At 39.1% G+C, this 24,227-nt stretch overlaps 4 protein-coding genes across 5 annotated transcripts; 2 read left to right on the top strand and 2 right to left on the bottom strand.

Annotated features, from left to right (window-relative positions):
- Positions 1-446: 446 nt before the first annotated feature.
- On the top strand, positions 447-1,585 carry LOC116257188 (TPD1 protein homolog 1-like). The gene is made up of 3 exons (XM_031633800.1): positions 447-453; positions 867-968; positions 1,272-1,585. The coding sequence occupies exons 1-3, from the start codon at positions 447-449 to the stop codon at positions 1,583-1,585; spliced, it is 423 nt and encodes a 140-aa protein (XP_031489660.1).
- A 3,131-nt stretch (positions 1,586-4,716) lies between these two features.
- On the bottom strand, positions 4,717-8,079 carry LOC116257569 (uncharacterized). Of its 2 annotated transcripts, none has more exons than XM_031634446.2 (2): positions 7,940-8,079; positions 4,717-5,696 (listed from the first exon to the last, which is right to left on the bottom strand). In XM_031634446.2, the coding sequence occupies exon 2, from the start codon at positions 5,652-5,654 to the stop codon at positions 4,956-4,958; it is 699 nt and encodes a 232-aa protein (XP_031490306.1). In that variant the 5' UTR covers positions 5,655-5,696; positions 7,940-8,079; the 3' UTR covers positions 4,717-4,955. The 2 variants fall into 2 exon arrangements, with proteins under 2 accessions (XP_031490306.1, XP_031490308.1); XM_031634448.2 differs by having other exon boundaries at positions 7,945-8,070.
- An 84-nt stretch (positions 8,080-8,163) lies between these two features.
- On the top strand, positions 8,164-11,435 carry LOC116257568 (uncharacterized). Its single transcript, XM_031634445.2, has 10 exons — positions 8,164-8,438; positions 8,556-8,627; positions 8,897-8,976; positions 9,603-9,702; positions 9,860-9,913; positions 10,048-10,125; positions 10,317-10,414; positions 10,495-10,552; positions 10,806-10,927; positions 11,099-11,435. Exons 1-10 carry the CDS (start codon positions 8,244-8,246, stop codon positions 11,250-11,252), a joined length of 1,011 nt encoding a protein of 336 aa, XP_031490305.1. The 5' UTR covers positions 8,164-8,243; the 3' UTR covers positions 11,253-11,435.
- A 1,034-nt stretch (positions 11,436-12,469) lies between these two features.
- LOC116257260 (uncharacterized) lies at positions 12,470-23,281 on the bottom strand. Its single transcript, XM_031633868.2, has 11 exons — positions 22,817-23,281; positions 21,203-21,265; positions 20,892-20,983; positions 19,162-20,013; positions 17,476-17,572; positions 17,305-17,361; positions 16,393-17,223; positions 13,875-16,310; positions 13,728-13,779; positions 13,168-13,304; positions 12,470-13,086 (listed from the first exon to the last, which is right to left on the bottom strand). Exons 1-11 carry the CDS (start codon positions 22,890-22,892, stop codon positions 12,761-12,763), a joined length of 5,019 nt encoding a protein of 1,672 aa, XP_031489728.1. The 5' UTR covers positions 22,893-23,281; the 3' UTR covers positions 12,470-12,760.
- Between the last annotated feature and the right edge of the window lie 946 nt (positions 23,282-24,227).

The following is a 24,227-nucleotide window of genomic DNA, read 5'->3' as shown; positions in this document are numbered from 1 at the left end:
CAATTGATGTTTATATATATATATAATAGGTTAATAGTAACTCTAATAATTCAAAGTCACTCAGTTTAACTAGGTCGGTCCACGTAATGGAGATAGATAGTTGTGAAAAAAAAGGTAAGAACTCACATTAAATGATGAAAATGCTCAAGACTTTTTCTCTTTGATTTTTTTTAACCATTAATCTTGATGAATCGAACGGCCTGGGTTAGATGGCTGAGTGATTATTAAAAGTCAAAATCACTATTCAATATATATATAAAAGAAAGAATCTATACAGAGCAGCAAGTTATTTCCTGTCCTTTTTAGGTCCGAACCTCTTTAATTTCAATTGTTTTGATGGATATCCTTTTTAGGTTCGGACCTCTTTCTCCTTTTGTATAATCTGCTGACGCATCCAGAACAGCGACACTAATTGAGTGTTGGTTATTTTTATGAAGCTTTTCACGATGGAAGGTTTGTTGATACTCTTATGATTTTACTTTAGAACATAAAAACAAGTTATCATGTCAAAATTTGCATCTTCTTCGCCACGTATATTTCTTAGTTTACATCAAACATATGAAAAGAATATAATTAAACTGAAAGACATGTAACATTAATATATGCTGCATAAAAAAATTTCTCAATATTGAGCAGAAATATAAGAAGGATCGACATTTAATCTTGTCCATTATAAATTCACATGCACTCGAATATGGCAACATCAAAATTTCTTTCCTCGTGTTGATCAGTTATCCCTCTGTATGTTAACAATGGCACCTACCAAATGTGCAATACTGCGAATTACAAGCTTTCCAATTATTGATAAATGGAACATTTAATGACATTTGCTGTTATCTACGTATAAATTACAATCTCTGCATCAGAGAAGAAGGAGAAAGAAATCAAGGTACCGCAGAACATATCATCCATGGCTGCTTCTAAGAATCTCTTTCTTGCGTCTCTCCTTCTAGCAATCCTGCTTCGTGGTTAGACTCTCTCTCTCTCTCTCTCTCTCTCTCTCTCTCTCTCTCTCTCTCTCTCTCTATCTATCTCGTTCTGTCTGTTTCTAGTTATGTTTTCTCTTCAAACAAAGACAACAAATCTCCATTCCTAGTGAAATTTTAGACGATACCCAATGAATTGTTTTGATTTTTTTATCGTATTCATCTGTCGCCATAATTTAGAAGTTGGTGATAACTTGAAATCTGAACTCTTTGAGAAATTTGCATTTCCAAGGGAGCAGTACTTATACAGTGTGATGTTTAATGTTTTGATGGTGGTGATGGCAGCCACGGCTCAGTGCCCGGAAGGCAAGCTCGACATCGCCGTGGTGGAGACCGGCCGGACGGTGGCCGGAAAGATGGAGTGGAAGGTGACCGTGACCAACATTTGCTTCTGCACGCAATCGAACTTGGTGCTGAACTGCCCCGACTTCTCCACCGCCGAGGCGATCGACGATGCCGTTTTCAGGCAGGTGGACCACGGCCACTGCCTCGTCAGGGGCGGAGAGCCCATCCACGGCGATGAAACCGTCACTTTCAAATACGCAGCCGACCGCCAGACTCGCTTCTCCTACTCTTCTTCCACAATCTCCTGCTCTTAGTCGGCCGGAGTCGGATTCTGTCCTGGCCGGCCGTCGAGCGGCAATTCGGTCGTTCGGATTTCTGATAATAATGTCGTCTTTTTGAGTCTCAGATTTGATTTGAGTTTTTGGTTAATTTCCACCGATCCAATTCATAGTCGAGATGCTTCCATGTTAATAAAATTCTCATTTTACAGAGAAAAATCTGAATCATAGTGCTAAAAGATCTAAAATGGTCGAATTTAATTGATTATTGATTGAGAACGAGTCCGATTTTAGCTGAATTCAGCGAAGAAATTCAAATCCAAATTATTTGGATCACGACTTCTGGTATAGATTCATAAACGGAATCCAATTAGTCCAAATTAAATATCTGAGTGAGACCCGATAACAATCAGATTGGGTTACATATAAATGTGAGATCAGATGCTGATTGAATCTGGATTCGGTTTTCAAAAAGTAGGACCTAAAATACGATATTCACAATGTCCAAGTGAGTCTGAACTCGTTTAAGGTTCGATCCGTCCCGGATCCAAATCATTCAGTTGTTTACATGTTTGGCCGTGAGGCAATTCAAAAAAAAGATGAGTCCTTTTATCATCATTATAAAGAAAAAATAGGTTTCTAGCTGAAATTTCCTTCTGGCTTCAGTGAATGTCCATTATAAGGCTTACCAGAAAATTCGCAATAACCAAAAACACCCTTAGCATTTTGCTATTGTCAAAAACATACCCAATTTTTGCAGTTCAAAAGTAACGCTTTGGCAATTAACCCTAGGTTAATCCTTACATGATTAACACATTTGAGTTAGTTTTTTCTCAATATGCAAACTATTTAGGTGAATATTTTTTCTTCTTAATATGACCTTAGAATCCTCCCCCTATTCGGTTATTCCCCTGCCTTTGAGGTCCGAAGCTGCATCAGTATCAGTGATGGTAGTGCACTTTGTAATGTAGTTATCATGTGCCGCTACCTCAAGACGCAGAGGCATAGCATCCAACGGAATCGAATTAGAGACTTATTTTCACCAACTACGCAAATTAGAGACCTAGGTTGAGCGGTCTTTTCTTCACCACCCGCCTCTTTCTCTCTCTTTCTAATATATATATATATATATATATATATATATATATATATATATATATATATATATATATATATATATATATATATATATATATATATATATGTTACTGGATTCCTCCAGCCCGGTTCAAAGAACTCCAAAAAAAAAAAAAACTATCATCTCAAGTTCACAGAAATTCACTTCAAACTTTTTGAACGGATTTTATGAAATGTTGACAAGACGACTACAAAAAGCAATCTCTATTTTGAAATTGTAGCGCAAAAGATGGATCCAGAAATGAAAAGTTTCGCGTTTTCATCACTAAGAAACAAAGTTTTCTAAGAAACTTTTGTAGCTTATTTAAGATGAGAGCCGTCTCTCATCTTTTGTTTTTGTCTGCGTTTTCAGCGTTTGGTGCGTGCGTATCTAATTTCTCATTGGAGTCTTCCTTCATCTGCAAAATCTGCCTGCTTTGTTGATTAAAAAAATGTACTTATCAACTGTATCTAGCCTTGTGGCGGTATGTGTATTATATATATATTATAGTTGTGAATGATTTCCCATTACATCTGATTAATTTTCATCTATTCGCTCTTAAAATGGCTTAGCAAAGCAACTTTTATTACTAGATCTTATGTGCAAGAACTATCTGCATATATAAAGCCATATTTTAACTAACTAAGCTGTAATAGAACACATTTACCCGTTAATCATAAAGGAAAAAAAAAATTCAAAGTATGGTTACCAGAAGCGCCTTAGATAAATCATTAATATACTCCTTAATCCTAAGTTGCTTAATTAAAACCAAAAAGAGAAAGAAAAAAAAAATAGATGCTTCAATCAGAAAGATTGGGTATCTTTATTTTAAGTACTGCGTGAAAGTCAAGACATTTTTTTTCAAAATTTCTTTAATTATTTTCTACTTTTTCTTTTGGCATTTTTCTTATCCGCAGCTCCCACAGTTGATTCAGCATCTCCAAAGTTTTCTCAATGCAAAGAAGTAAAAGTTATTATATATCTTTTCCCACATCAGCAAAAACATGTCATATTAGATCCATATATCTCAAATTCGAAGTAATCAAATGGACCCTAAAAGATTAATCAAGACTGATAATCGATCCAGGTCAGTTCGCGTCGATTGACTAAAACTAAAATAAATATATATTTATGCAAAGAATAAGTACTACGTACAAACACATAATATTCTCCGTTAGAATGCATAAGCTCAAGAGTTAGTGCCCTGACCCACAACTAAGCTCATTAATTGACTAACCAATCGATCAGTTATTTGAAAATACTAAGTCGGCCAACAACCGATTAGTTGTGATTTTAAATACTGAGTTCTCAACTTGTACTTGAATATTTTTTTACATCACATTCTGAGGTCTATAAATTAGCCATGGACAATAGAATTGTTTGATTATTTTTTCATTTTACGATTTAATTTTTTGATGAAGAATCAAAATGCTCTAAAAACTCCATCCCACCCCATGGCCTTATGAGCACAATAGCTCAAGCTTTCGATGTTTGAGCTTTATTCAACGTCAATCTTTTGACATGTTACTTCATTATTCATGGTTGAGAATTTGGTGGGATTAGTTTTGCTATTTTACCTAAACTTTCTTATGTCAAGGAACTGCAGATCTCTAAAGACCAATTCATTTAATTGGCCTACAGCGTTCCATTACAAGAAATTTTAGTCCAATACTAGAGATTCTTAGAAAACTTAGAGAGCAATAGTTTAGAAGGGAGTTGACTAAATGATTAGTTATCCTTATCTATAAGCTTCTTTGGGGCAGAAACAGAAAGTTTCTAAGTTTCTAGAGGATGGGTTGGTATCTGTCAAACTAAGAGCCCCAACTTAGTTTGGATGTGAGCCAAGTTGTTATGGTGCTTCCAAGGAGGTCAGCCTAGGAAGAGCCCAACCACCATGGCTCGTCAGGAGAAGGCTATAAGATAACCTCTCTAATGTGAACTAATGTAGTCTGAAACCCAAGCTACATATCCCATCATAAAGAAGAAACATCAATTAAGCACCTAAAATGCAAGCATTTCCATCAAATTAACTAGCATTTCTAAGGCCAAGTTCACTCGAATTAAGAAGGTTTCTTGAGCATATTAAATTATCAAGCCCCTAGCAAAATGCACAATTTGTTCCTTTGATCTTCTTCCCCTTTTATTCTTAGTCAAATTTATAACATTCATAGATCGAGAAACATTTGGGAAGAAATCAACCTCATAATCCAGCTTCATTTTACATGATCATGACAACAAAGACCAGAAAGCAAACCTTTTTGAGTCCCAAGTTCGTGCAGCATTATGAGTTCACCCCTGCTGCACATCCCCAACTACAGTTCCCGATTCTTCTGCTTTAGGCTCAACGTTATTATTCTGGCATGCAGTTGTTTCGCCAACACTGTTCTGATTCAAGGACTTGTTTTCTCCTTTTTTCAAATTTGATTTACGCATATGCTCCGGCAGCCTTGGCCTTCCCCGCTTTCTCTTTATCTGGTTTCCATCCGTTGTGTTCGTAGCAGCATCTGAAGATACCAATCTTTCTTTCACTTGATTGTTTGCCTTGCGAGATCTTTTCGATTTACCACTGGTTTTAGCAGTTTTGGGAACAGAGTGCTTATGATTGAGGAACTTCAGTGATAACTCATCCAGTGGAATTGCAATATCAACAGGCACAAGTACTTCCTGCAACTCATGCCATTCCATGTCTTCGAAATCATCATCTTCATACACCACCCTGTACCAGTTTGTTTCTCGGTCAAAATAAGTCACCTTGCCAGAATAATACTTCTCTCCAAACAGCTTTTTAACTTCCCTTCCTTCTAACCATTCACCAAGCCCATGATCAGCATTTGATTCTGCATCACTTCTAACATCAGAGCGAGCAGGACAATCAGGAGCAGCATTAAGATTTGGGACCCCGTTTATCACAACAGCAGGTTCCCCGGGTATTTGAAAGGCACCATCAGATGATGCCTCTGGTTTTTTATCATTGAGAGTATGCTCCATCAGCCAGCAACTTCCTTTTTTATACTTCACTTGAAATGAAACCTAATTTGCAGTTCATGTAAAACAAAAAAGGAAAAAAATATAATCACATTAAAAAACATATATACATTTTGCATGTCCCCATGATGCAGCTTATCATTATCCGAACATGACATGGCATATACATATTTCGCTACAGTGCAGCAAATTTCATCAGGATTTGTTTACACTGAAGTGCATATGGTGCAAATTTAATCAATCTTAACTGTACAATGTAATGTTAAGACTTTCAAGAAATTAGATGACGATCTAAACCGCCCAAAATTGATCTCATAGGCAGGAAAAAAGGAAAATGTGAATGGTAACTAAAATGGAAAGAAAAACAGTAGCTACTACTGTGACGATTCAACTTCTGAGACACATTAAGAGAAGCAGATAATAACAAAAAGGTCCTCGCTGGTATTAATATCCTTCCCTTTCACCTTAGTATGGCTGTTATCTAGAAAAGTAAGTGGATATTTAAGCAAGATTTATAATAGTGATCTCCATGATCTAAAATACAGACATCACAATCCCATAACATTCACCATTATACAACTGTCCTCTTGGATAAAGAAAACCAGTGGGGGTATTTAAGGTGGCTTCTCCAAACTTGGAACTAAGGAATTCAAGGTTCGTACTCCTCCAACTCTTATTTTGTTACTACAACAATATCCCGCGAATCCGTCACATGGAATACTTTAAGGAGCAATATAGCAAGTCTTTCATGAAAAAAGCTGGAGATACAAACAGCATCGTTCGATATTGGTAGAGTCCTACCTGAAACCATCTGGGTTTGCTTTTGTCAGCTACGAGAAATTAGCAAATAACTAGATGGTAATTGGAAATAAAATAGAGAATAAGAATACCATAGTACTTAGATGCAGATTGGAGTTTATAGCAACATTTGAATGGAAACTTTTAGGATGCTTACACAATACACAAGAAAGTAAATTATGTGGAATGCAGGATTTTCTAAATCCGAGAGTTGGAGCTTCATGGCTGTGGCCCCTGTGGAAACTTTCAGCATTGAGTGAGAACATCTTACATGATTCCGGCTAGAATTACCATTCCCAACCAGGTGGTGGCCAAACCAGGTGAACTTTCTAGATATTCATGCAAGAGAACTCGAACAGCTAGTCTTGAATATAAGAAGCTGAGTTGGAAGTTGGAACTAAAGAACTAGCCACAGAAACAATATTATGTTTCTACAGGTATTTATGTAAATAGAAAGAGAACTTGACAAGTTCTTGGCTATGTGATAAGTATCGGAAAAACAAGATCTCGTGAAATGCAATTGAACATTATGATTAAAAAGCTAAGTGGTTTCAGCAAACATTGTTCCTTATTTGAATTTCGTTTTTCTAAATCTTCTTATTTTCAAATTTGTTCAGGTTTTATAAAATATAGCGTATAAAAGGTCACAAAAAAAGTTAGATATGAAGAAACAAACATTCCGCTGACCGTAAGACGGTAAGAAACGAATCCCCAAAAACTCGGTGAGGAGGCCCATTAAGCGACCTGGTCCTTGAAACTTCATCGCCAAAAATTTTTAAAAATAAAATAAAAGACCACGTACGCAGCATGGTTGAAATGAAATAGGTAACATAAGCTCCAACTCTCAATCAGAAACACACAAATAGTCACATAAACCACATCCCAAACATGGACGACCAATCTAAACTCTGAAATGGAAAAAGAAGAAAGACTCCAAATATGATCTTTTCAACTGACAAGAATACGACCAATCATCACAGAAAAAACCCCAGCCCTATCTTTCGGCATGTTGTTCTTTTGCTTTTCACATGGGCATGCTTGGAGCAGGCCGAGTTGTTGCAAAATCAAGCCAAAAGAATCGCAGATTAAGTGAAAAATGACGTAATTTTGGGTTTTAAACTCTTATCTTCCTCCAAACTGAAGATTTCAAGCTGAATTCCAGAAAGTGTGGAAAGCTCTATCCGGCAATCCATTCTCGTCGTCCTTTTTGCCCAATACCAGCAGAAACCAATCCATCATATAAAGCCAACTGACAAAATTTGGTTGGCAAAGGCGTGTTGCATAATATGATCAGAGAAACACCGGCTACGAACAAGAAAAAAACGGCGGCGATAAACATCCCGGCCGGAAAAGGAGGATGCGTGCTCGGAAACGGTGCAGTCTCGATCCTTCCTGGTATCTGGCCGCACACACCCACAAGAGAGAGAGAGAGAGAGAGAGAGACGCACACACCCACAAGAGAGAGAGAGAGAGAGAGAGAGAGAGAGAACCTGACCACAGCAGAATGGTGTAATTGCCGGATGGTCGCCGGAGGACGTGGTACGTGATCGCCGGCGTTATGCCCTAAAATTCCTGGAAATATCTAGGGCATTTCCTATTTTAGCTGGGAGCAAGAATTTCCCACTACTATGGGAAAGCATCTAAAAAACAAGCCAACGCGGTAATAATGCCACGTCTACGGAAGCAGGATATTTGCGAAAATAAAAGAAAATCTAAGGAGCGTTCGGTGAAAAAATCATGACACTGTAGATTGCCAGAGCAAGGAAGCTCGAGAATTGCTCGTCTTTGGTCTAAATGGCCTCCGCGCTCAAGCCTCTAATCTTCAAATGGAGGCATCACCACCTACACTTTAACCGGTTTGTCTGCCGGAGAAAACGGCAATCTCTCTCCTGTCGGAGCATGGCTGCTTCCTCTTCAGTTTCGGCTTCTGCCCCTTCCTATTCGAATATCATTGACTCACATTTGCATATCTGGGCTTCTCCGCAAGAGGTAAAGAGTTTCAAACAGAAAAGGAAACCATACGGTTCCTGCATCCAACCATCATTTTCATCTTTAGTTCAGCATGTCTTTCTTCTTTTGACATTTCCTTTGATGCTAAACTGCTAGGCGGCAGGCGAGTTCCCGTATAGCGCCGGCCACGAGCCTACTCTACAAGGGGACTTGAATTTCTTGCTTAAGGTACTCAACTGATCTCATTAGTTATCATAATTTGATGTTTTCGACGTTCTCTGTGATGAAATTGAGAGTGTGGTTTTCCAACTGCGAGTGGACAACACACTAGAAGGCGGCGCCGAACCGTTCAACTGAAGCGCCTTCGAAAGAACTTACCAAGTTACTCTAAATTTGCAGCTGGGGTCACGTTTATTTATCTCAGAAAGATGGGAATTCAGTGGCAGAAGTGAATTTACTTTTTGATATATTTATGCAGTCTTCTTTTTCTCGTACAGTGCATGGAAGATGCTGGCGTGGACGGGGCTCTGATTGTGCAGCCTATTAATCATATGTTTGATCATTCTCTGGTAACAAGGTTCGATATTAGAAGATGCTGGCTTTCTCCTTCCCAAGTTTTTCATTAACTCTGAAATTTAACTGTTTTTAGTATGATGGAAGATATCCAGGGTGATCCATATGCGAATGCTTACGTAGCTAGTGTTTCTAAGATAAGGAACCTTGATTCTCCAAGGCGGTTATTTTACAATCTGCAATGGTTATGTTGTGCACGATTGATGGTATCACCGAATCAAACAGATTTTATTTCGTCTAATGACTTCGATGTAAATAATTTAATATCTCTAAACCAAGATTTTTGTTTTCTTACTGCATAGTGAGTAATGGCTTCTGGCATCATCAGCAGCAGGGTTTTCATCTTCATGATTGTAATATGATCCAGACAGCCCTTCTGGCTTAAACTGTATCTAAATTAAAATGAACTTGACCCTTCTGCATTTGGCCGAGTTCATTTGGTACCCATACTTGTGCACGTATGTCTGTATCCATACGAGTAATTGCCTTATGTCAATCTTATTTATCTACTTTGAGTGGCTCAAAGGTCCACAGTTCTGTGTTAATCTGACAAAGCATGTTCATGGAGTCATGCAAACATGTAAATTCTCCTCAAGTCAACTTCTACATTTATGGGTTACCCTTAAACAGTGCATTGAGGAGACACCCTACCAAGTTTGTTGGCTGCTGCCTTGCGAACCCCGCCGATGATGGAGCTGGAATTCGCCAACTTGAGTATCTTGTTATAGAGGTATGCATGGCTAATATGTTCTCTACAAGTTATCATAGGCATATGCAGCTGTCCTGTCCGCCTGCATGTTTTTTGCTTTTAAGTATTTTGAACTTTACATGAATTGAAGTGGCAGAAACCTTTTGGTATGACCATGGGAACTCTTTTATTTTCTTAGGAGGGTTATAAAGCTGTTCGGTTCAACCCATATTTGTGGCCTTCTAATCAAAAGGTACAGAAATTCTTGTAGTCTATGCTTCAATGGTGATGTCTGAAGGTTTTAAGGTGGTGATCCTGAACACACAGAACTCATACCTATTGGAATTTAGCCAACATGTTAAGTGATGAATCTTCCTCGCTTGGCAGATGACAAATGAAATAGGGAAGTCCCTCTTCAGAAAAGCAGGTGACCTTGGTGTGCCCGTGGGTATTATGTGCTTCAAGGTAGAGACAAGGCTCTTCATTTATTTAATCTTCCCAGTCTTTTTTCCTTGACCTCACAATTAAATTACCTCTCATTTAAGCTCATTGTAGAAAACGGCCTCTTTTTTTTTTCCCCCTTCAATGATGCAATTGAGATGGTAATTTTTCTGTGAATTTAAATGTTTTGATCTGCATAATCTGGTCATTTCCAGGGACTCCATCTTCATCTTTCAGAAATTGAGGAGCTCTGCACTGAATTCCCTTCCACAACCGTTATAATTGATCATATGGGATTCTGCAAGCCACCAATGTAAGGCTTGATGTAAGAAACAATTAATCTTTATACGTGAAAAAGCTGGTCCTTGTCCTGATGATTATCATCTTGAACAGAAATGAAGCTGAACGTCACACCTTTGCTGGTCTCCTAGGACTATCTAAATTTCCAAGGGTACTGCTTGATTTGTTCAGATATGGATCTTCAAATATTAAGCATGAACTACACAATGAGAACAATTTGACAGATTAAGAAAAAAGGAAGCTGAATTTTAATAAGAGAAGCACTGAATTTCAGTTCTTTTATTAGCCATTCTCTGTTCTGGTATCAATTTTTTAAGCATTCTGTGCACCAAAGGTTGCTTGAAATTGTTTTACAACTGCTGGCTGGTTCAAGACGTTTCTGAACATCAGCATTATCTGGACAGGTTTACGTAAAGTACAGTGCTTTGTTTCGCATCTCGAGAAGCTCTTTTCCATATGAAGATACAGCTCCCCTTCTCTCTCAAGTCATCACAAGCTACGGCATAAACCGCATAATGTGGGGCAGGCAAGTATCTTTCGACTCCATAACTGTATACTTTGCTCGTACTTCAGATTTAGCAAACATTGGATAAAGATCTGAAACATTTGATATGAGTTAAACCCATTACTAAACTAAGGATGCATCATTATGTTGGAAATTAGAAACCTTAATCTTTCGCTCATTGAGCTACTGCAGTGATTTCCCTTTTGTGGTCGCGGAATGCGGTTACAAGGAAGCGAAGGAATCTGTTCTGCACATTTCAAAACTTTTATCGTTGACATCGACAGATATGGAATGGTTAATGGGGAAAACAGCTCAAACTCTCTTCAAAAATGCCTGGCAAAGTTAACGGCTAGAGAAGGGTCAACCACTCAAAGATAATTCCTTCAAATATTTCTCCTGTTGAGCTGTTTTTTGTAGTGGGCTGTGAGATGAACAAGTTAGGATCTGGTGCTAAATATAGTCTTATTTGTAATACATGATGTTTTATAGAACACTGCAGTTTTATGGATTGTTTCCTCATTATTGGTCAGTGGAGTCCAATGCATCAATATACATGCTAACAAATGAAATTCTTTTGAAGCCAATCTAACGAGTGTGACCGTAGGAAAAAAAAAATCTCATTTCCTTGATTTTTATTTGTTAAGTATCCCTCAGATACTGGACCACTTACCCCAACACTTTACGAGTTCAAGAACATTCGGAAACCTTCAAACAATCCTTACAACCGATCCAAATATGACTAATATCAGTTATTAACCAAATTTCAAGTCGTTACAAATTGTTTTCCAAGCAAATAAAGAATTTTAAGGAGTTGAGCTTCACTTGAAAAAGCTGCTACTGATTCGAATCGAGGGGGAGGATCTTAAAACTTCTTTGAAGCCATCTCCATTGAGAACTTAAACAAAAGGATAAGAAAGAAGACCCAACCCATTTTCTGCCGATCGGCTCATATTGCCTACTTTTCAATGTCGGGAATTCAATAATAATTTAAAATATTACAAACTATTCTTAAAAATGAAAAATAAATGGCGGCAGGTGCGACCGATACACACTGAGCAAGTGTGCGGGGCATCTGTGTGCTCTTAATGGTGACTGCCCAAAATCTTAGAAAATAGCTGGATCAATGGGCTCGAGTTATTTCGATACCGTGCAAGATGTATATAAAACGCCGCGCGACCAACGAGGACAAAGAAGCAATCTCGTCGACAAATGGTGCACCAGCGCATATCAGTCCGATGATTGGAGTTTATAGTCTCACCTCAAGTCATCCGCCAAATAGGTTACCTTCACAAAAGAGTTATTACAAAGTGCTGCAATAAGTTGACACAGATATCACGTGATCATCATCTCTGAGGAGAGAGAGAGAGAGAGAGATGGCGACGAAGAAGAATTGCCTATTTTATAGAGGAGTTTGTGAAGATCACCGATTTCTAACGTCCTTAACACGAGGACCTGATCGACCTTACCAACGCCAAACAACGGGAAAGATGAAAAAGTATTCGAAAAGCTTAACCTTACCAACCGATGACGGAAGTGTTGAACCACGCAAAGCGACACGATCACTTTCTTCACAAGATCCTTATTTTTAATCGACAATGTTTCGTCCAATAAACATCTACAAGGTTACAAATTATACAGTAGGGGAGGCCGAATCTCTTAATATTTCATGGCTCTCGCTTCACAGAATTGGGGCTCGGGCTTTTTTATCATTTCTATTGACCTACAAAAAGATTTACATGCGTGCGGATGCACCTGTTGCAGCGTTCCAGAAGATATTGAATGCCTGTACAATTTGCACAATTGGGGAGGAAAAAGAGAGAGAGAGAGAGAGAGAGAGAGAGCAACGACGAACTCTTAATCCTCCAGGCGATGAATCTCGCCCATCATGATCCGATTGCTTGATACCTTGAAGCCAAGAAGAGCTGGGTCTATCTGCCTTCCTTTCTTACCTTTCTTCTTGTTGCTTCGGGCCGCCTGAGAAGCCATTTCGGTCCCCTCATTGGTCTCAGTTTCTCCCACTGGCTTCTTCAGCATGTCTATGAAAGATGCCTGAGAAACATCCGCATCGCTGCCATAGGAAGCAGCTCTCCGGAAACCACTGCGCATGTCTTTAGCGCTCGCAGCCGGGACTTCAGATGGCCGTGCCTTTGGTGGGCTTCCAGCAGCATCTCGTCTTCCATCTGGAGTTCATAGAATAGCCTCGGTGAAATTTACAGAAAACATTAATGAATCTTCGTATTCAATCCACCCACAAAATATACCTGACAGTGATGATGAGTTCACAGACGTAATTTTCACTTTGGATTCAGGCAACACTTGGTTAGCTGACAAAGATTGTGAGCTAGGTTGGTGTCTTGGAATGGAGTCGCCAAGACTTCTTGACAAGGATGTCGCCGACCTGGGCCAAGTAAATTAACTTCCTCAGTCGAGAATATAAACCACAAAACACCAGATCTACACACACCCCTCCCCCCCCCAAACTCCACCACCAACACATCAAAAAAAAAAACCTAGGGTTCACAAAAGTATGTTTCTGGACCTCATTACGGTTCAGGACAGTAGTGTACTGGGCCATTATCGAGGGCTCCATAAAACGGACCACCTTGAGCCCAGTGCACTAAACCTTTCAGGGCTACTACATTTTTAACCTTGCAAATAGATTTAAAGGCCCGGTTTTACTGTAGGATATGTACACTTGGCCAACGGTTTGAACTTGAGACGTTCAAGCCGAAGGAGGTCCAAGGCACAATATGCAAGTGACAAGAGGCATAAATTGGTAAAGCACGACCCAATTCCTTTCTAGAAAAGAAAAAAATAATACCTCCCATCAGGGACCCCATCAATACCCAGATCCTGGCGCTGCGAGACTGCACCTGCAGCATCACAAAAGTCCGTAATTAAGCAACAAGTATGAATGTTTTGAGCAAGTCTTTCAAGCGGTATAAAGCGCAAAAAAGGTCCTACTCACCAGAGCTACCGAAGGAAGTATGCCTAGCAGGAGTGTGAATTATCAATTCCCCATGATCTGCCCCTTGATCAAGAGCGATTTGTTCAATATCCAACTTGTTGGAAGACTTAATCCTGGATCCCCGCTTCTTTCCCTTCTTCCCCTCCTTTGCTTCTAGAAGTTCCATACTGTCGGTCAGTGACTCTGCAACTAGATCTGTATTAAAACTCTGGGATGCACCTTCAGCAGCAGACAAGACCTTTTCGTCCTCCATCAAAGAATGAGAGTCAAATGTCGCTCTTTCACCAAGTCCAATACCATGTGCTTGCTCTTCAGGACCTCCATTAACCAAATTTTCCTGCATTGGCAGCCCATGATCAGAAGGCAACTCTTCTGCAAAAGAGTTCCCAAGATGCTCCTGGCCTTGAAGGATTGAATGATGGGCTGAAGCAGCTTCATGGTAAAGCCAATGCGGCTCTTGTCTTCCAAGAGAAGAAGCAAAGGCAATATCACCAGACCCCAATGAATGCTCGGGAGGAAGATGTGACTTCTGATGCAGCAAATCCATCAGGTGATTTGATACTGGTTCCTCACTGATGTGATTGACTTCATTATTTCTTTGCTGCAGCAATTTTTCTAGATGCAATTGCTGGAGATGTGCTTCCATCCAGTTATCTGGTTGCTGCCCAGGCTGCACCAGATTGCTAAATGGCAAGTTCTGTCCAGGCCAACGGCCATCCATAGCATCTCTCTTATCGTGGAATGAACTAGGAAGGGATCGAGAATTTGGAGGGTGAATTTCTTGATTAAATGAACCCATCTGACCTGCAAGGTGCATTTGAGCCTGCCTCTCCTGTAAATCAAGACCTTGAATACGAGCAAGAGTGTTTGCCAAATCAGCATCCACACCAGAAGCAGCATGTGGGCCAGAGACCAGTCTCTCAAAAGGCAGTGAGTTGTTGCCATACATCCCACGCTGCAGGTGCTCTTCTAGTAGAAGGCTCTGTTCAAGCTGGTTTGGTTGCTCAAATCCCATAAATTTTTGTGGCTGCATAGGTTTTTGCTGTAGATGCTGTTGATAAAGATCCAGTGGACTTAATCCAGCTGATACAGACTGATGCAGGTTCGGCGCAGTCCTGATAAACTGACCTGATTCATCAATAGACCAACCGCCTCCAATCCGTCTCTCTTCTTCCATAACCTGCTGATGGTGCCTGGAATGCAGAGGAAACTGCTGTGCGGCCAGTTGCTCCTGACGCATTCCCAAGAGAAATTGCTCTTCAGGAGACAGCTTTGGCTCATGCTTTGCCTGTAACAATAGCTGAAGTAGGTCGTTGTTTTGTCCACGGTGAGAGCCCTGACCAAGTTTTGCTTGAAGAAGCTGCTCCATCATAGGATCAGGGAATCGCATAGATGGATCTATTGTAGGTTGAACACCAGATTGAAGGCTACCATGTTGCCGAGACAGCAATTGGTCAAATGCACTGTTACCTCTCAGTAGATCAACTGGATGCTGCCCAAAACCTGGGTCATGCATACCTCGCTGTAGAAGATGTTCAAGTATATGGGACTGCTGATGGTGGTGAAGATGCTGTTGCTGCAGATGCATTTGGTGTTGGTGGAGCTGTTGCTGCTGCAAGTGGCGCTGCTGTTGTTGGAGCTGCAATTGATGCTGCTGTTGTTGAAGCTCCAATTGATGCTGCTGTTGGAGCTCAAATTGGTGCTGCTGTTGAAGCTGAAGTTTAGCCAAATGATGCTCAATATCAGACAAAGAGTGACCATGTGATGTCCGAGAAGAATTGAATCCATGACCAACAGATGAACCCGCCAACTCTATATTTGGCCCTCCAAAATGCATATTTGGATGAGACAAGCTGTTATGTTGCCGGAGCTGCTGCTTTTGCAGCTGTTGTGAGATCAATCGGTCCATAAGGTCCAAATGATGGGCTTCCTGTTCAAGTTGTAATGACCAATGAGCATCCATAGTTTCACGAACAGCAGCATTAAGGCCTGTATTTTCATCCATTTGTAACAAGCGGCGAGAATCCAAAGTGCCTTGAACAGCATTAATCCCCACACTTCCATCTCTTTTGGCAACATGAGTCCATGCATCTCCAACAGTCTCATCAAGGCCCGAAGCAGGATTCTGCCTAACATAAGCTGCATCTCTTCCAATCTCTTGATTTGCAAGGTAACCAGCACTTCCAGCACTAGCTGACATGCTTGATGGCTGGAAAAGTTGTTGTTTAGACCCTTCAAATTCAGACCATGGCAAACCAAGTGGGTGTGACATGCTGCCTTTCGAAGCAGGTAAGATTGGGTTCAGGCCAACATTTCTTGCTGATTCATTTGATGGTAAATGTCTTTCCGATAGATCTTCTAAAGGATCAAGAAGACTTCCAGTTGGCTTTCTCAATTGTCCTCCACCACTTACTGGTCGCTTAGGAAGTAATGATTCTGCAACCAAAGTAGATGAATTGGATTAGAAAAAACCATGAACAGGTCAGATATGTGGTAAATTATGCTGAGAGACACAAACCGTCAACACTTTGTGCAACAATATTGCGATTGCTTTGCCTGTCATTGCTATGAATGCTTTGTGTAGCTTCAGAATTAGCATCATATGAACCACCATAAACAGCTTCTATTGGCACTTCGTGTGTAGATAATTTTGACTGCAGACGGTCCTCCAGTTCAAAAAGTGGCCTTGTCTGGCTGTTTTCAAGAAGAGACAAAGAGTAGTTGAGGCTATTGCTCCCTCCATTTTCTTGTACATCTGCCATGCCTTCCTCATTTCCAATATCTGCACTGGATATTGTTTTGAATTTCAAATGAGGCATGACATCACCCAGCTCCTGAAAAGGTGTTCCTTCAGGGGCATCAGAAAGGCATACAGGCAAATCTGTGCCAAAAAAGCCTTGTTCAAACCAGGACATAATGTCAACACCAAGGAAAGGCCCCTGTACAACACCCTGGGGATCCCTGTAAAATAAACTCATATCTTCAGGGTTATAGCTTCCACCTGAGAACTTCGTATCACTACCCCCAGATATCTGTTCCTGCACATAGACAGAAGTTTCCTGGAAACCCGGTAGATCAAAAACCAAGTTTTCATCACTTGGTAGTTTGCCCTGTATATCTGGTGGTAGTAGAGTATCTGAAACACTAGGTTTTGAAGGCTGGAGAGAAATGGCAACAGCATTTTCTTCATCCTTGTCCACAGCACTCTTATTATCGGTACTGCGTCCTAAATCATTGTACTTGGGAAAACTTTCATTTGTATTACTAGCTGTCAAACTCAAGCCATCAAGGCCAGTCCCATCCACAGATGTAGAAACTTTCTTTTCTTTCATGCTGAAAGAGTCATGTTCTGAAAATCCAAAACAAAAACATATGAAAAAAAGAAAAAATTAGGGGCCTGACATACTCAACAGAAAGAACACTTGGTTACCTGTAAATATGTTTGCCTTTGTAGAATTTCTGCCAAGAACATTGGGATCTCGGACACCTAATGGTACATCACTTGTCACTACCCTCACCAAAGAAAGGATAAAAAGAAAATAGGAAAAAAAAAAGATGAAAAAATTCTGCTAGTACATATCAAGTGGTTAATTATAGTTACCTGACTCAGGTTCGTACTTTCCCACTCTATCTCTGAGTGGAATATGTAGCACACCACTAGTAACAAGTTTTCCCTTCCGTATATCTTCTAAGACAGCCTGAAAATCAAAGAAAGCAAATAATTGAACACCAGGAGAACAACACCAGGAAAACAAAAAAGAGCTTGTTGGACACTAGATAAAAAGTAACATCACTTGTTTGAAAATTTTGATCTCTGGACAAGTACTTTCTCCTTAAAACTTTCAGGAAAAAAAAACATTGAGAAAAAAATTGGAACAACAATAAAATGGCCACTGCCTGAGAAAGAGAAAGCTGGATAATCACATAATTGATTTTGTAACACAACAGCCATGATGCTCCTACAACATGGAGAGCATCATATACTTCTACATGCATTCAAAGTATGTCAGCAGACTTTAAGCAATGGTAAATGTGCTAACTTGGTAACCAATAGATGAGATATTAGAACAAAGAAGGTAACTTGAGCATGGTACCTGAATGAAATTTTTTTCTCATTTTACATTTGTTAAGAGCCCTACAAATCACAATGAGTCCTTAGGATCTATACCACAAGTTTTAGTTTCAGACAAGTGCTACCTAAGAACAATTAGAGAGAGAGAGAGAGAGAAAGGAACTGTGCGTACAAACAGCAGAAATAGTAGCATGAGTTGGATTCTAAAACATAAAATAAACTATTTTTCTTTTCTTAAGTCCATTCATTCTCCTTGTGCCATAGAAAAAAACATCTTTCTAAGTGCTTATGCTAACAGACGAAATCTTATCAAAATCCATCATAGAACTTCTTAAATCAACACATGTGCAGCAATTTCCCAATTCCTAAGTTAATTCAAAAACAACTCCATGAATTCTGGAACGAAGTCCTTTTGAGAGTCTCAGCATCACTAAGTAAAAATGGTCCTTGACATAATGTATGGCATTGTGATGGCAACTCACCACATTTCTCATGCTAGGAAAATATTATGGAACTGCACAAAATATTTGCAGAGGCGAAGTTAACCAGAGTGACACTAAATGTTGACAAGATTAAAAAGGTAATAAAAGATAAATTAACCATATTGCAAAAAAATATTTCAAAGTAATTGTCACAAATTTCATCGTCAGGTTTTTAACAGCGAGGTTTTTCTTGGGTATTGTTCGGTGTTGCATGTCTAGGGAAAATATCGTAATTTTTAGAAAAATTAAAAAATTCCAAAAATTAAGTAAAGAGAAATAAATGAGAAACTAATAAAAACATAAAAAATAAATAGATAAAAAGACAAAAATGATGTTTTAGTAATAAAACATAAAAATAAATAGACAAAATAGCAAAAAAGATGTTTTAGTAATGATACAAATGAAGATAAATAATTTAACTCAATTTTTTAACTTTAAATAAAAAAATAACATAAAAATAATTCAAAAAAGCAAAAAAATGTGTTACACTCATTTTGGCATTTTTACCAAAAAACATGCCTTCTTTGTGTTTTTTCCTTTTCAATCTTTTTAAAAAAAAATATTGATTTGTGACAATGTTTCAAACACCAGATATAGTTGTTTATTATGGGGAAGAAAGTGTATGGTTAAAAGAAGAGCTACAAAAAGAGAACCTAGCACCAAGTCCCATGACTCTTCTCAAGTACCAAGTTGATAAGTGCCGACCAGCTTCCCAAGAAATAAAGTAGCTTACCTCCTCATCTGCATCAGGTGATACAAATGCTAAAGGTTCTATAGGATTAGCCTCGGTAATTTGGGGAACTTCTTCACGAAAGCCATTTGAGACTGTATCGGCAGTAGCAAAGATATCACGTTTCCGGTAAATGTCCAGGAGTTTGCCTCTTGGGTAACGAAAGCTCTTGGCAGACAGACCAAACTTCCCTTGCCTAGCTTCACTTGCATCTAACAGTGGGGCACCAATAGGAGTTGAAACAGACAGACCAGCAAGCTGCTGGCTTCCACTCGATTGAGACCTCCCTCGCCCTGGTGCAAATCCAACATTGGTACCATCAGACCGTGCTTTCTCCAAGCCAAACCCTGGAGCAGCTCGATTAACATTGGAACTTGTTGAGTGAAGTTCCAGACGGTGGCGTGGCCTCCACTTGTCACGGGAATCAGTCTCTCGCTCACGGTTATTTCCAGGGAGAGACTGCTTTTCATTAGAAGGTTCATCTTTGTCAAACTCCATCTTTTTTTCACTTCGTGTCTCCTTCTCTCTCTCTTCAGGACCCCATCTAGAGGACCATTTGCTGTCACGCCTTGTTTCATGTCCAGAATAACGGGCATTCACATCATACCACCTATCTGATGAAGGAAGGGGTCTTCCATCAGTACCTTCCCTTGTTGAAGCATTTTCTATGCGACGATCAGTTTTGCTATCTCCTTCTTTGCGGCGCTCTCTCCGAGTAAGTGCAGCAGTTTCTCTTTCCTCTTCACGCCAACGACGGCCACTTTCAATCTCAGCTATGTTCCTTCTCCAATCTTTCTTATCCTGAGAGTTATCCAAACGCCAAGCCTCTTTTTGAAGTTCAGCAGCACGAGCATCCTATGCAACACAAAAGAAGAGAAACTACAAATTTTACCACATGATAAAACAACTCCTAAGAACCCCTTCTTGTAGAAGCATTAGAATAAGCAAATGATACAGTTCTCAAGGCACTTGAAAGGCAATCTCCTTTTCCATAAGCACTAGAATGAACACATGGTCAAGCAACTCAAAAACAAGACAAAGGAAATACAGAAACAAATTCAAATTTTTTAATAATTGTGAGAAATAGTTCGAACAATTAACTAATCCTGAGATATAGGAATACAAATCATCCACCAATCACATTAATGCATAACTTCCAAATTGGAATTCAAATTGCCCTGATTTTGCTTCTACCAGTGACGACTATTAATATGTGTTTACATGTGTTTGCATGAGAGATAGAGAGAGACAATTGGGAAACATAATTGTGTTAGTTAGGCCTGTGAATGAAGTCAACAGATCTAGTTGGACGTCATAACTGGGTTCATAAGGAAAACATAATAGTATAGTCTTCGGAGCCAAACCTAACCATGCCCATCTGGCCACAATATCCAACTTATTACATCACTATGCAGCCACGCTTTTGATTTCACCTACTTCTATATGCAAAGCTTGTCAAGAAAATGAAACTAAAAATAAGTTAATGTGAACAGAAAATACAAGCATACAGCATGTGCTACTTTTTTCAATAGCATATCTGTAGAGGAGAGAGAAACAGCATGAATTTTTTTATTTGCAAATTTAACGTCAATTTTGTATGTACAACAAAGCCCCATAAAGTGAATGCCGAATGCGTAACTGCAATTTGAAAACACTGAAGCATGTCACACAAGCAACTGAAGATCAGCATCAACCATAATCAAAAGAACCTACACAGGGGGTGGCCTACATACCACTGATGCTGCAGAAAGGAAAGGCTTGCCCTCATTAGGCCTTGAATAGAGCCACTGTGGTGACAACGGTATGACCTCAGATGCTGCTTGATCTGAATCAAGTTCACACAATTAACTCACTCAACCGGGTAAGAAAAAAAAGTTTAGTTGAAATTTACAACCATCATAGCACAGAAAGAGAAGAACATAAGACTAATAGGTGCATCTATAAAATATGCGAGAAACAAGAATCATAGAAAAATAAACCTTAGTGCACAGAAGCCTATATCTGCAGTTGAATCATAGGACAAGATGAATAACAAGCTAGTTACCTTTTGACTCATCAAAAAACCCAAGCAACGTTCTCTCTTGCTCATGTCCTCCAGAAGCTCCATCTGTTAGTACAAGGAATAAATGTCATAAAAAAAAAAAACAGCTAGAACAAAAATAATCACAAGAACAAGCAAAATGATCAGAAGGGTTTAACAAAAGGCTGGACTCAAACTAGTTATTATGAAAGGTAAAGCTTCAGGCAATCATCCATCCAATAAGCCACTGACATGGAAGAAGCATCGTCGATGCTAGAAAACCAAGCAAAATGTGCAGTTTTTCTTCTAATAAAAACGGGCCTGACACCTACAACAATATGGACTTTTGAAGCACGTAAGTTCACACCTTGTCCGCAAATGTATCACTTAAACATCCAAAAATGGAACTCGGCTTCTCATTTACAGAACTTGGCTTCTCATTTACAGGGTCACAGACGTGAAAGAGAAACATTACAATATATACAAATTAATTTAGTTTGATTAATTTACATATGCAATGCCTCTTCGGATGCATGTGAACTTATGAACTTACGTTTTGCATATTTTCTAGCACAAGAATGCCAAATTGACCAAATTCACAAGGCACTTCATCATTTGTGAGAATTAAGGGCCATGCAAACAACGCCGAAAATGCAACACTCTAAACCAGAAGGAACAAGAACATGAAATCCTTATTGGCATTCCAACCATTAAATGCACATGCTGGATCAGGATGATATACATGACAAGAAAAAACAAGAAGGGTTATAACAAAACAAGGAATCAATAGACGGGAAAATACTTAGAGACAAACAAGAATATTCACTTTACCACTATTACCTTGTAAGACACATGTACATAATGGACTCAGATGACCCAATCGGCGTCTATTATTTTCTGGTTTCTACTTATGCTAATCGGAAGTGATTTTCCTCCACCAAGTTATGGCCATCAAGTTACATAATGATATCAACTCATCACCTAACAACTAGGAAAAATAACTTGAACAAGGGAGCGTTGCAAAAGATTTTGATAATCGACAGACCCCTTATACTGATCAAACCCTAGCAGAAATCCTAGTGAATTCCTTCATTCGCATTTACCGTCCACGAAATTGTGTAGGTCAATTTGTTTACCAACAGAATGAGTAAAATAATTCAAAAAAAGTGTCACTGAGATGTAAAGCATAAAATAAGCAAGGCCCAAACGCCATTCAAAAACGATATATGAGCAGCGATATACCTAAGAGACTGACATGTGCATAAAAGGAGAAAGAAAAAGAAAAACGTCCGCTAAAAGAGAGCATATGCAATGCGATGATAAGGCAACAACGAAAAAACTGTCCGAAAAGAAAAGGGATGGAGGATCCAACGATCAGCCGAAAATGGACATCTAATCAGAATGTTTTTCGAGAACAGCATTAAAACCCCCAAAACTTAGACGATACGCCAATTCCCGCGCATTGGACATCCAAGACGCCGACAACGCATAAAAACACCAAATCCGCCGTCACATAATTCCAGCGCACCACAACAAGTAAAATGAAACCCTCGACACTTCCCCCTCCACGAAGCATCCAAACCGAATCCAAGAAAGAAAGCAACGGCCACGAAACCCGCCAAAACAACCCTAAATCACCTCTCGCAGTCCACGCCTCGTCAGGAGCTTTCGCGCCAAGGAGATCATCCGGCAGATCGATCTTTCCGGCGGCCATCGCTTCAAACCTTCGCGCAGGAGATCGGAAGAACCAGAGGCGATCCGGAGAAGAGCGCGCGTGCTACCGGAAGCTCAGACAGCCCGATAAAGGACCCGGCGACGAATGGCCGGAATTGTAAAAGAAAGGAACCGCGAAACCGGGGGAAGGGGGGATTAGGGCAAGAAGAAAGGGAAGGATCCGCAGGTAGGACGACAAGGCGCCTACAGATCGACGGAAAGGAGGGAACGGAGGCAGAGACGCATTACGGAGGAAGGCAATAAGGAAGAAAGCGGAGATGATAGAGATGAGACAGGAGAGGGTTTTCTTCGGCAAGCGAGGGAGCGAAAGCGAGAGAGAGAGAGGGAGAGAAAGAGCGGGCGAGCGAGCAGGAAGAGGAGTCCTTCTGCGATATCGAATCGAGGCGAGGGGGTTGAGGTTCAAATAAATTTGGAACCCTTGTCTGCCCTTTTTTCTGATTCAGCACAACCATTTGACGGTAATGCTAAATACAGGCCTCTTTCAATTATTCTGCGATAGGTTTTGTTTTTTTTTTTTTGTTGCTAGTCTACATCATTAATCATTATTATTCCCCCAAACCCCTAATTATTAAACTACCAGTCTATAAAGTTGAAGTAGATGACGACCATGCTTTTTCTTGTATAGAAATGAAAATAAAACAAGAATTTCCTAGTTACAGACATATAATCCATGAGCATGATTTTTTTTCCAACTTTCTTTATTCATTCCTCGTTTTTCAGCCCATATTACCATGTGTCCATACTCATAATGCTATCTTTTATATATATATATATTGGAGTTTTAAACAATTATGTTTTTTTCACTTATTATAATACGATCAACTTGAAAAAAATAAAAAAATATCGAAAAAATATGATAAATTCTTTTAAAAATTTAGAAAAACTAAAAATAAGAGAAAATAAAATAAATGAGAAACAAGAGATAAATAAATTTGCAACAAACTAAAAATGAAATAAAAAAATATTTGACATTAAAAAACTAAAAAAGATAAAAAAAAAAGTGAAAAACACGTTAAAAACGCATTTTTTTCGTTTTTAATGTTTTTTTAAATATGTTAAGTTTTAAATAGTCATTTAATTTATCATGTTTTTTTGAGAAAAAAATGTTTTCTTTTTTATTATAATGTTGAATGTTATCGAATTGCTAAAAGTTAAAAGTTTATTACTGTCTGTTGTAAAAATGTTATAAACTGATGTTGCATTATAAGTTGTCAATAATATTTTTTTAGAGATTTTTTTTATTTTCAGCATTCGACAATGTCTTGCATCCCCATATTTAAACTCCTGTGACAATTTTGAAAATTATGCATTTTCA

Source organism: Nymphaea colorata, chromosome 7 (genome assembly GCF_008831285.2).
Source record: "Nymphaea colorata isolate Beijing-Zhang1983 chromosome 7, ASM883128v2, whole genome shotgun sequence".
NCBI lineage: Eukaryota > Viridiplantae > Streptophyta > Magnoliopsida > Nymphaeales > Nymphaeaceae > Nymphaea > Nymphaea colorata.
The sequence above is the reverse complement of the archived record's forward strand: the minus strand, read 5'-3'. Positions and strand labels throughout refer to the sequence as shown.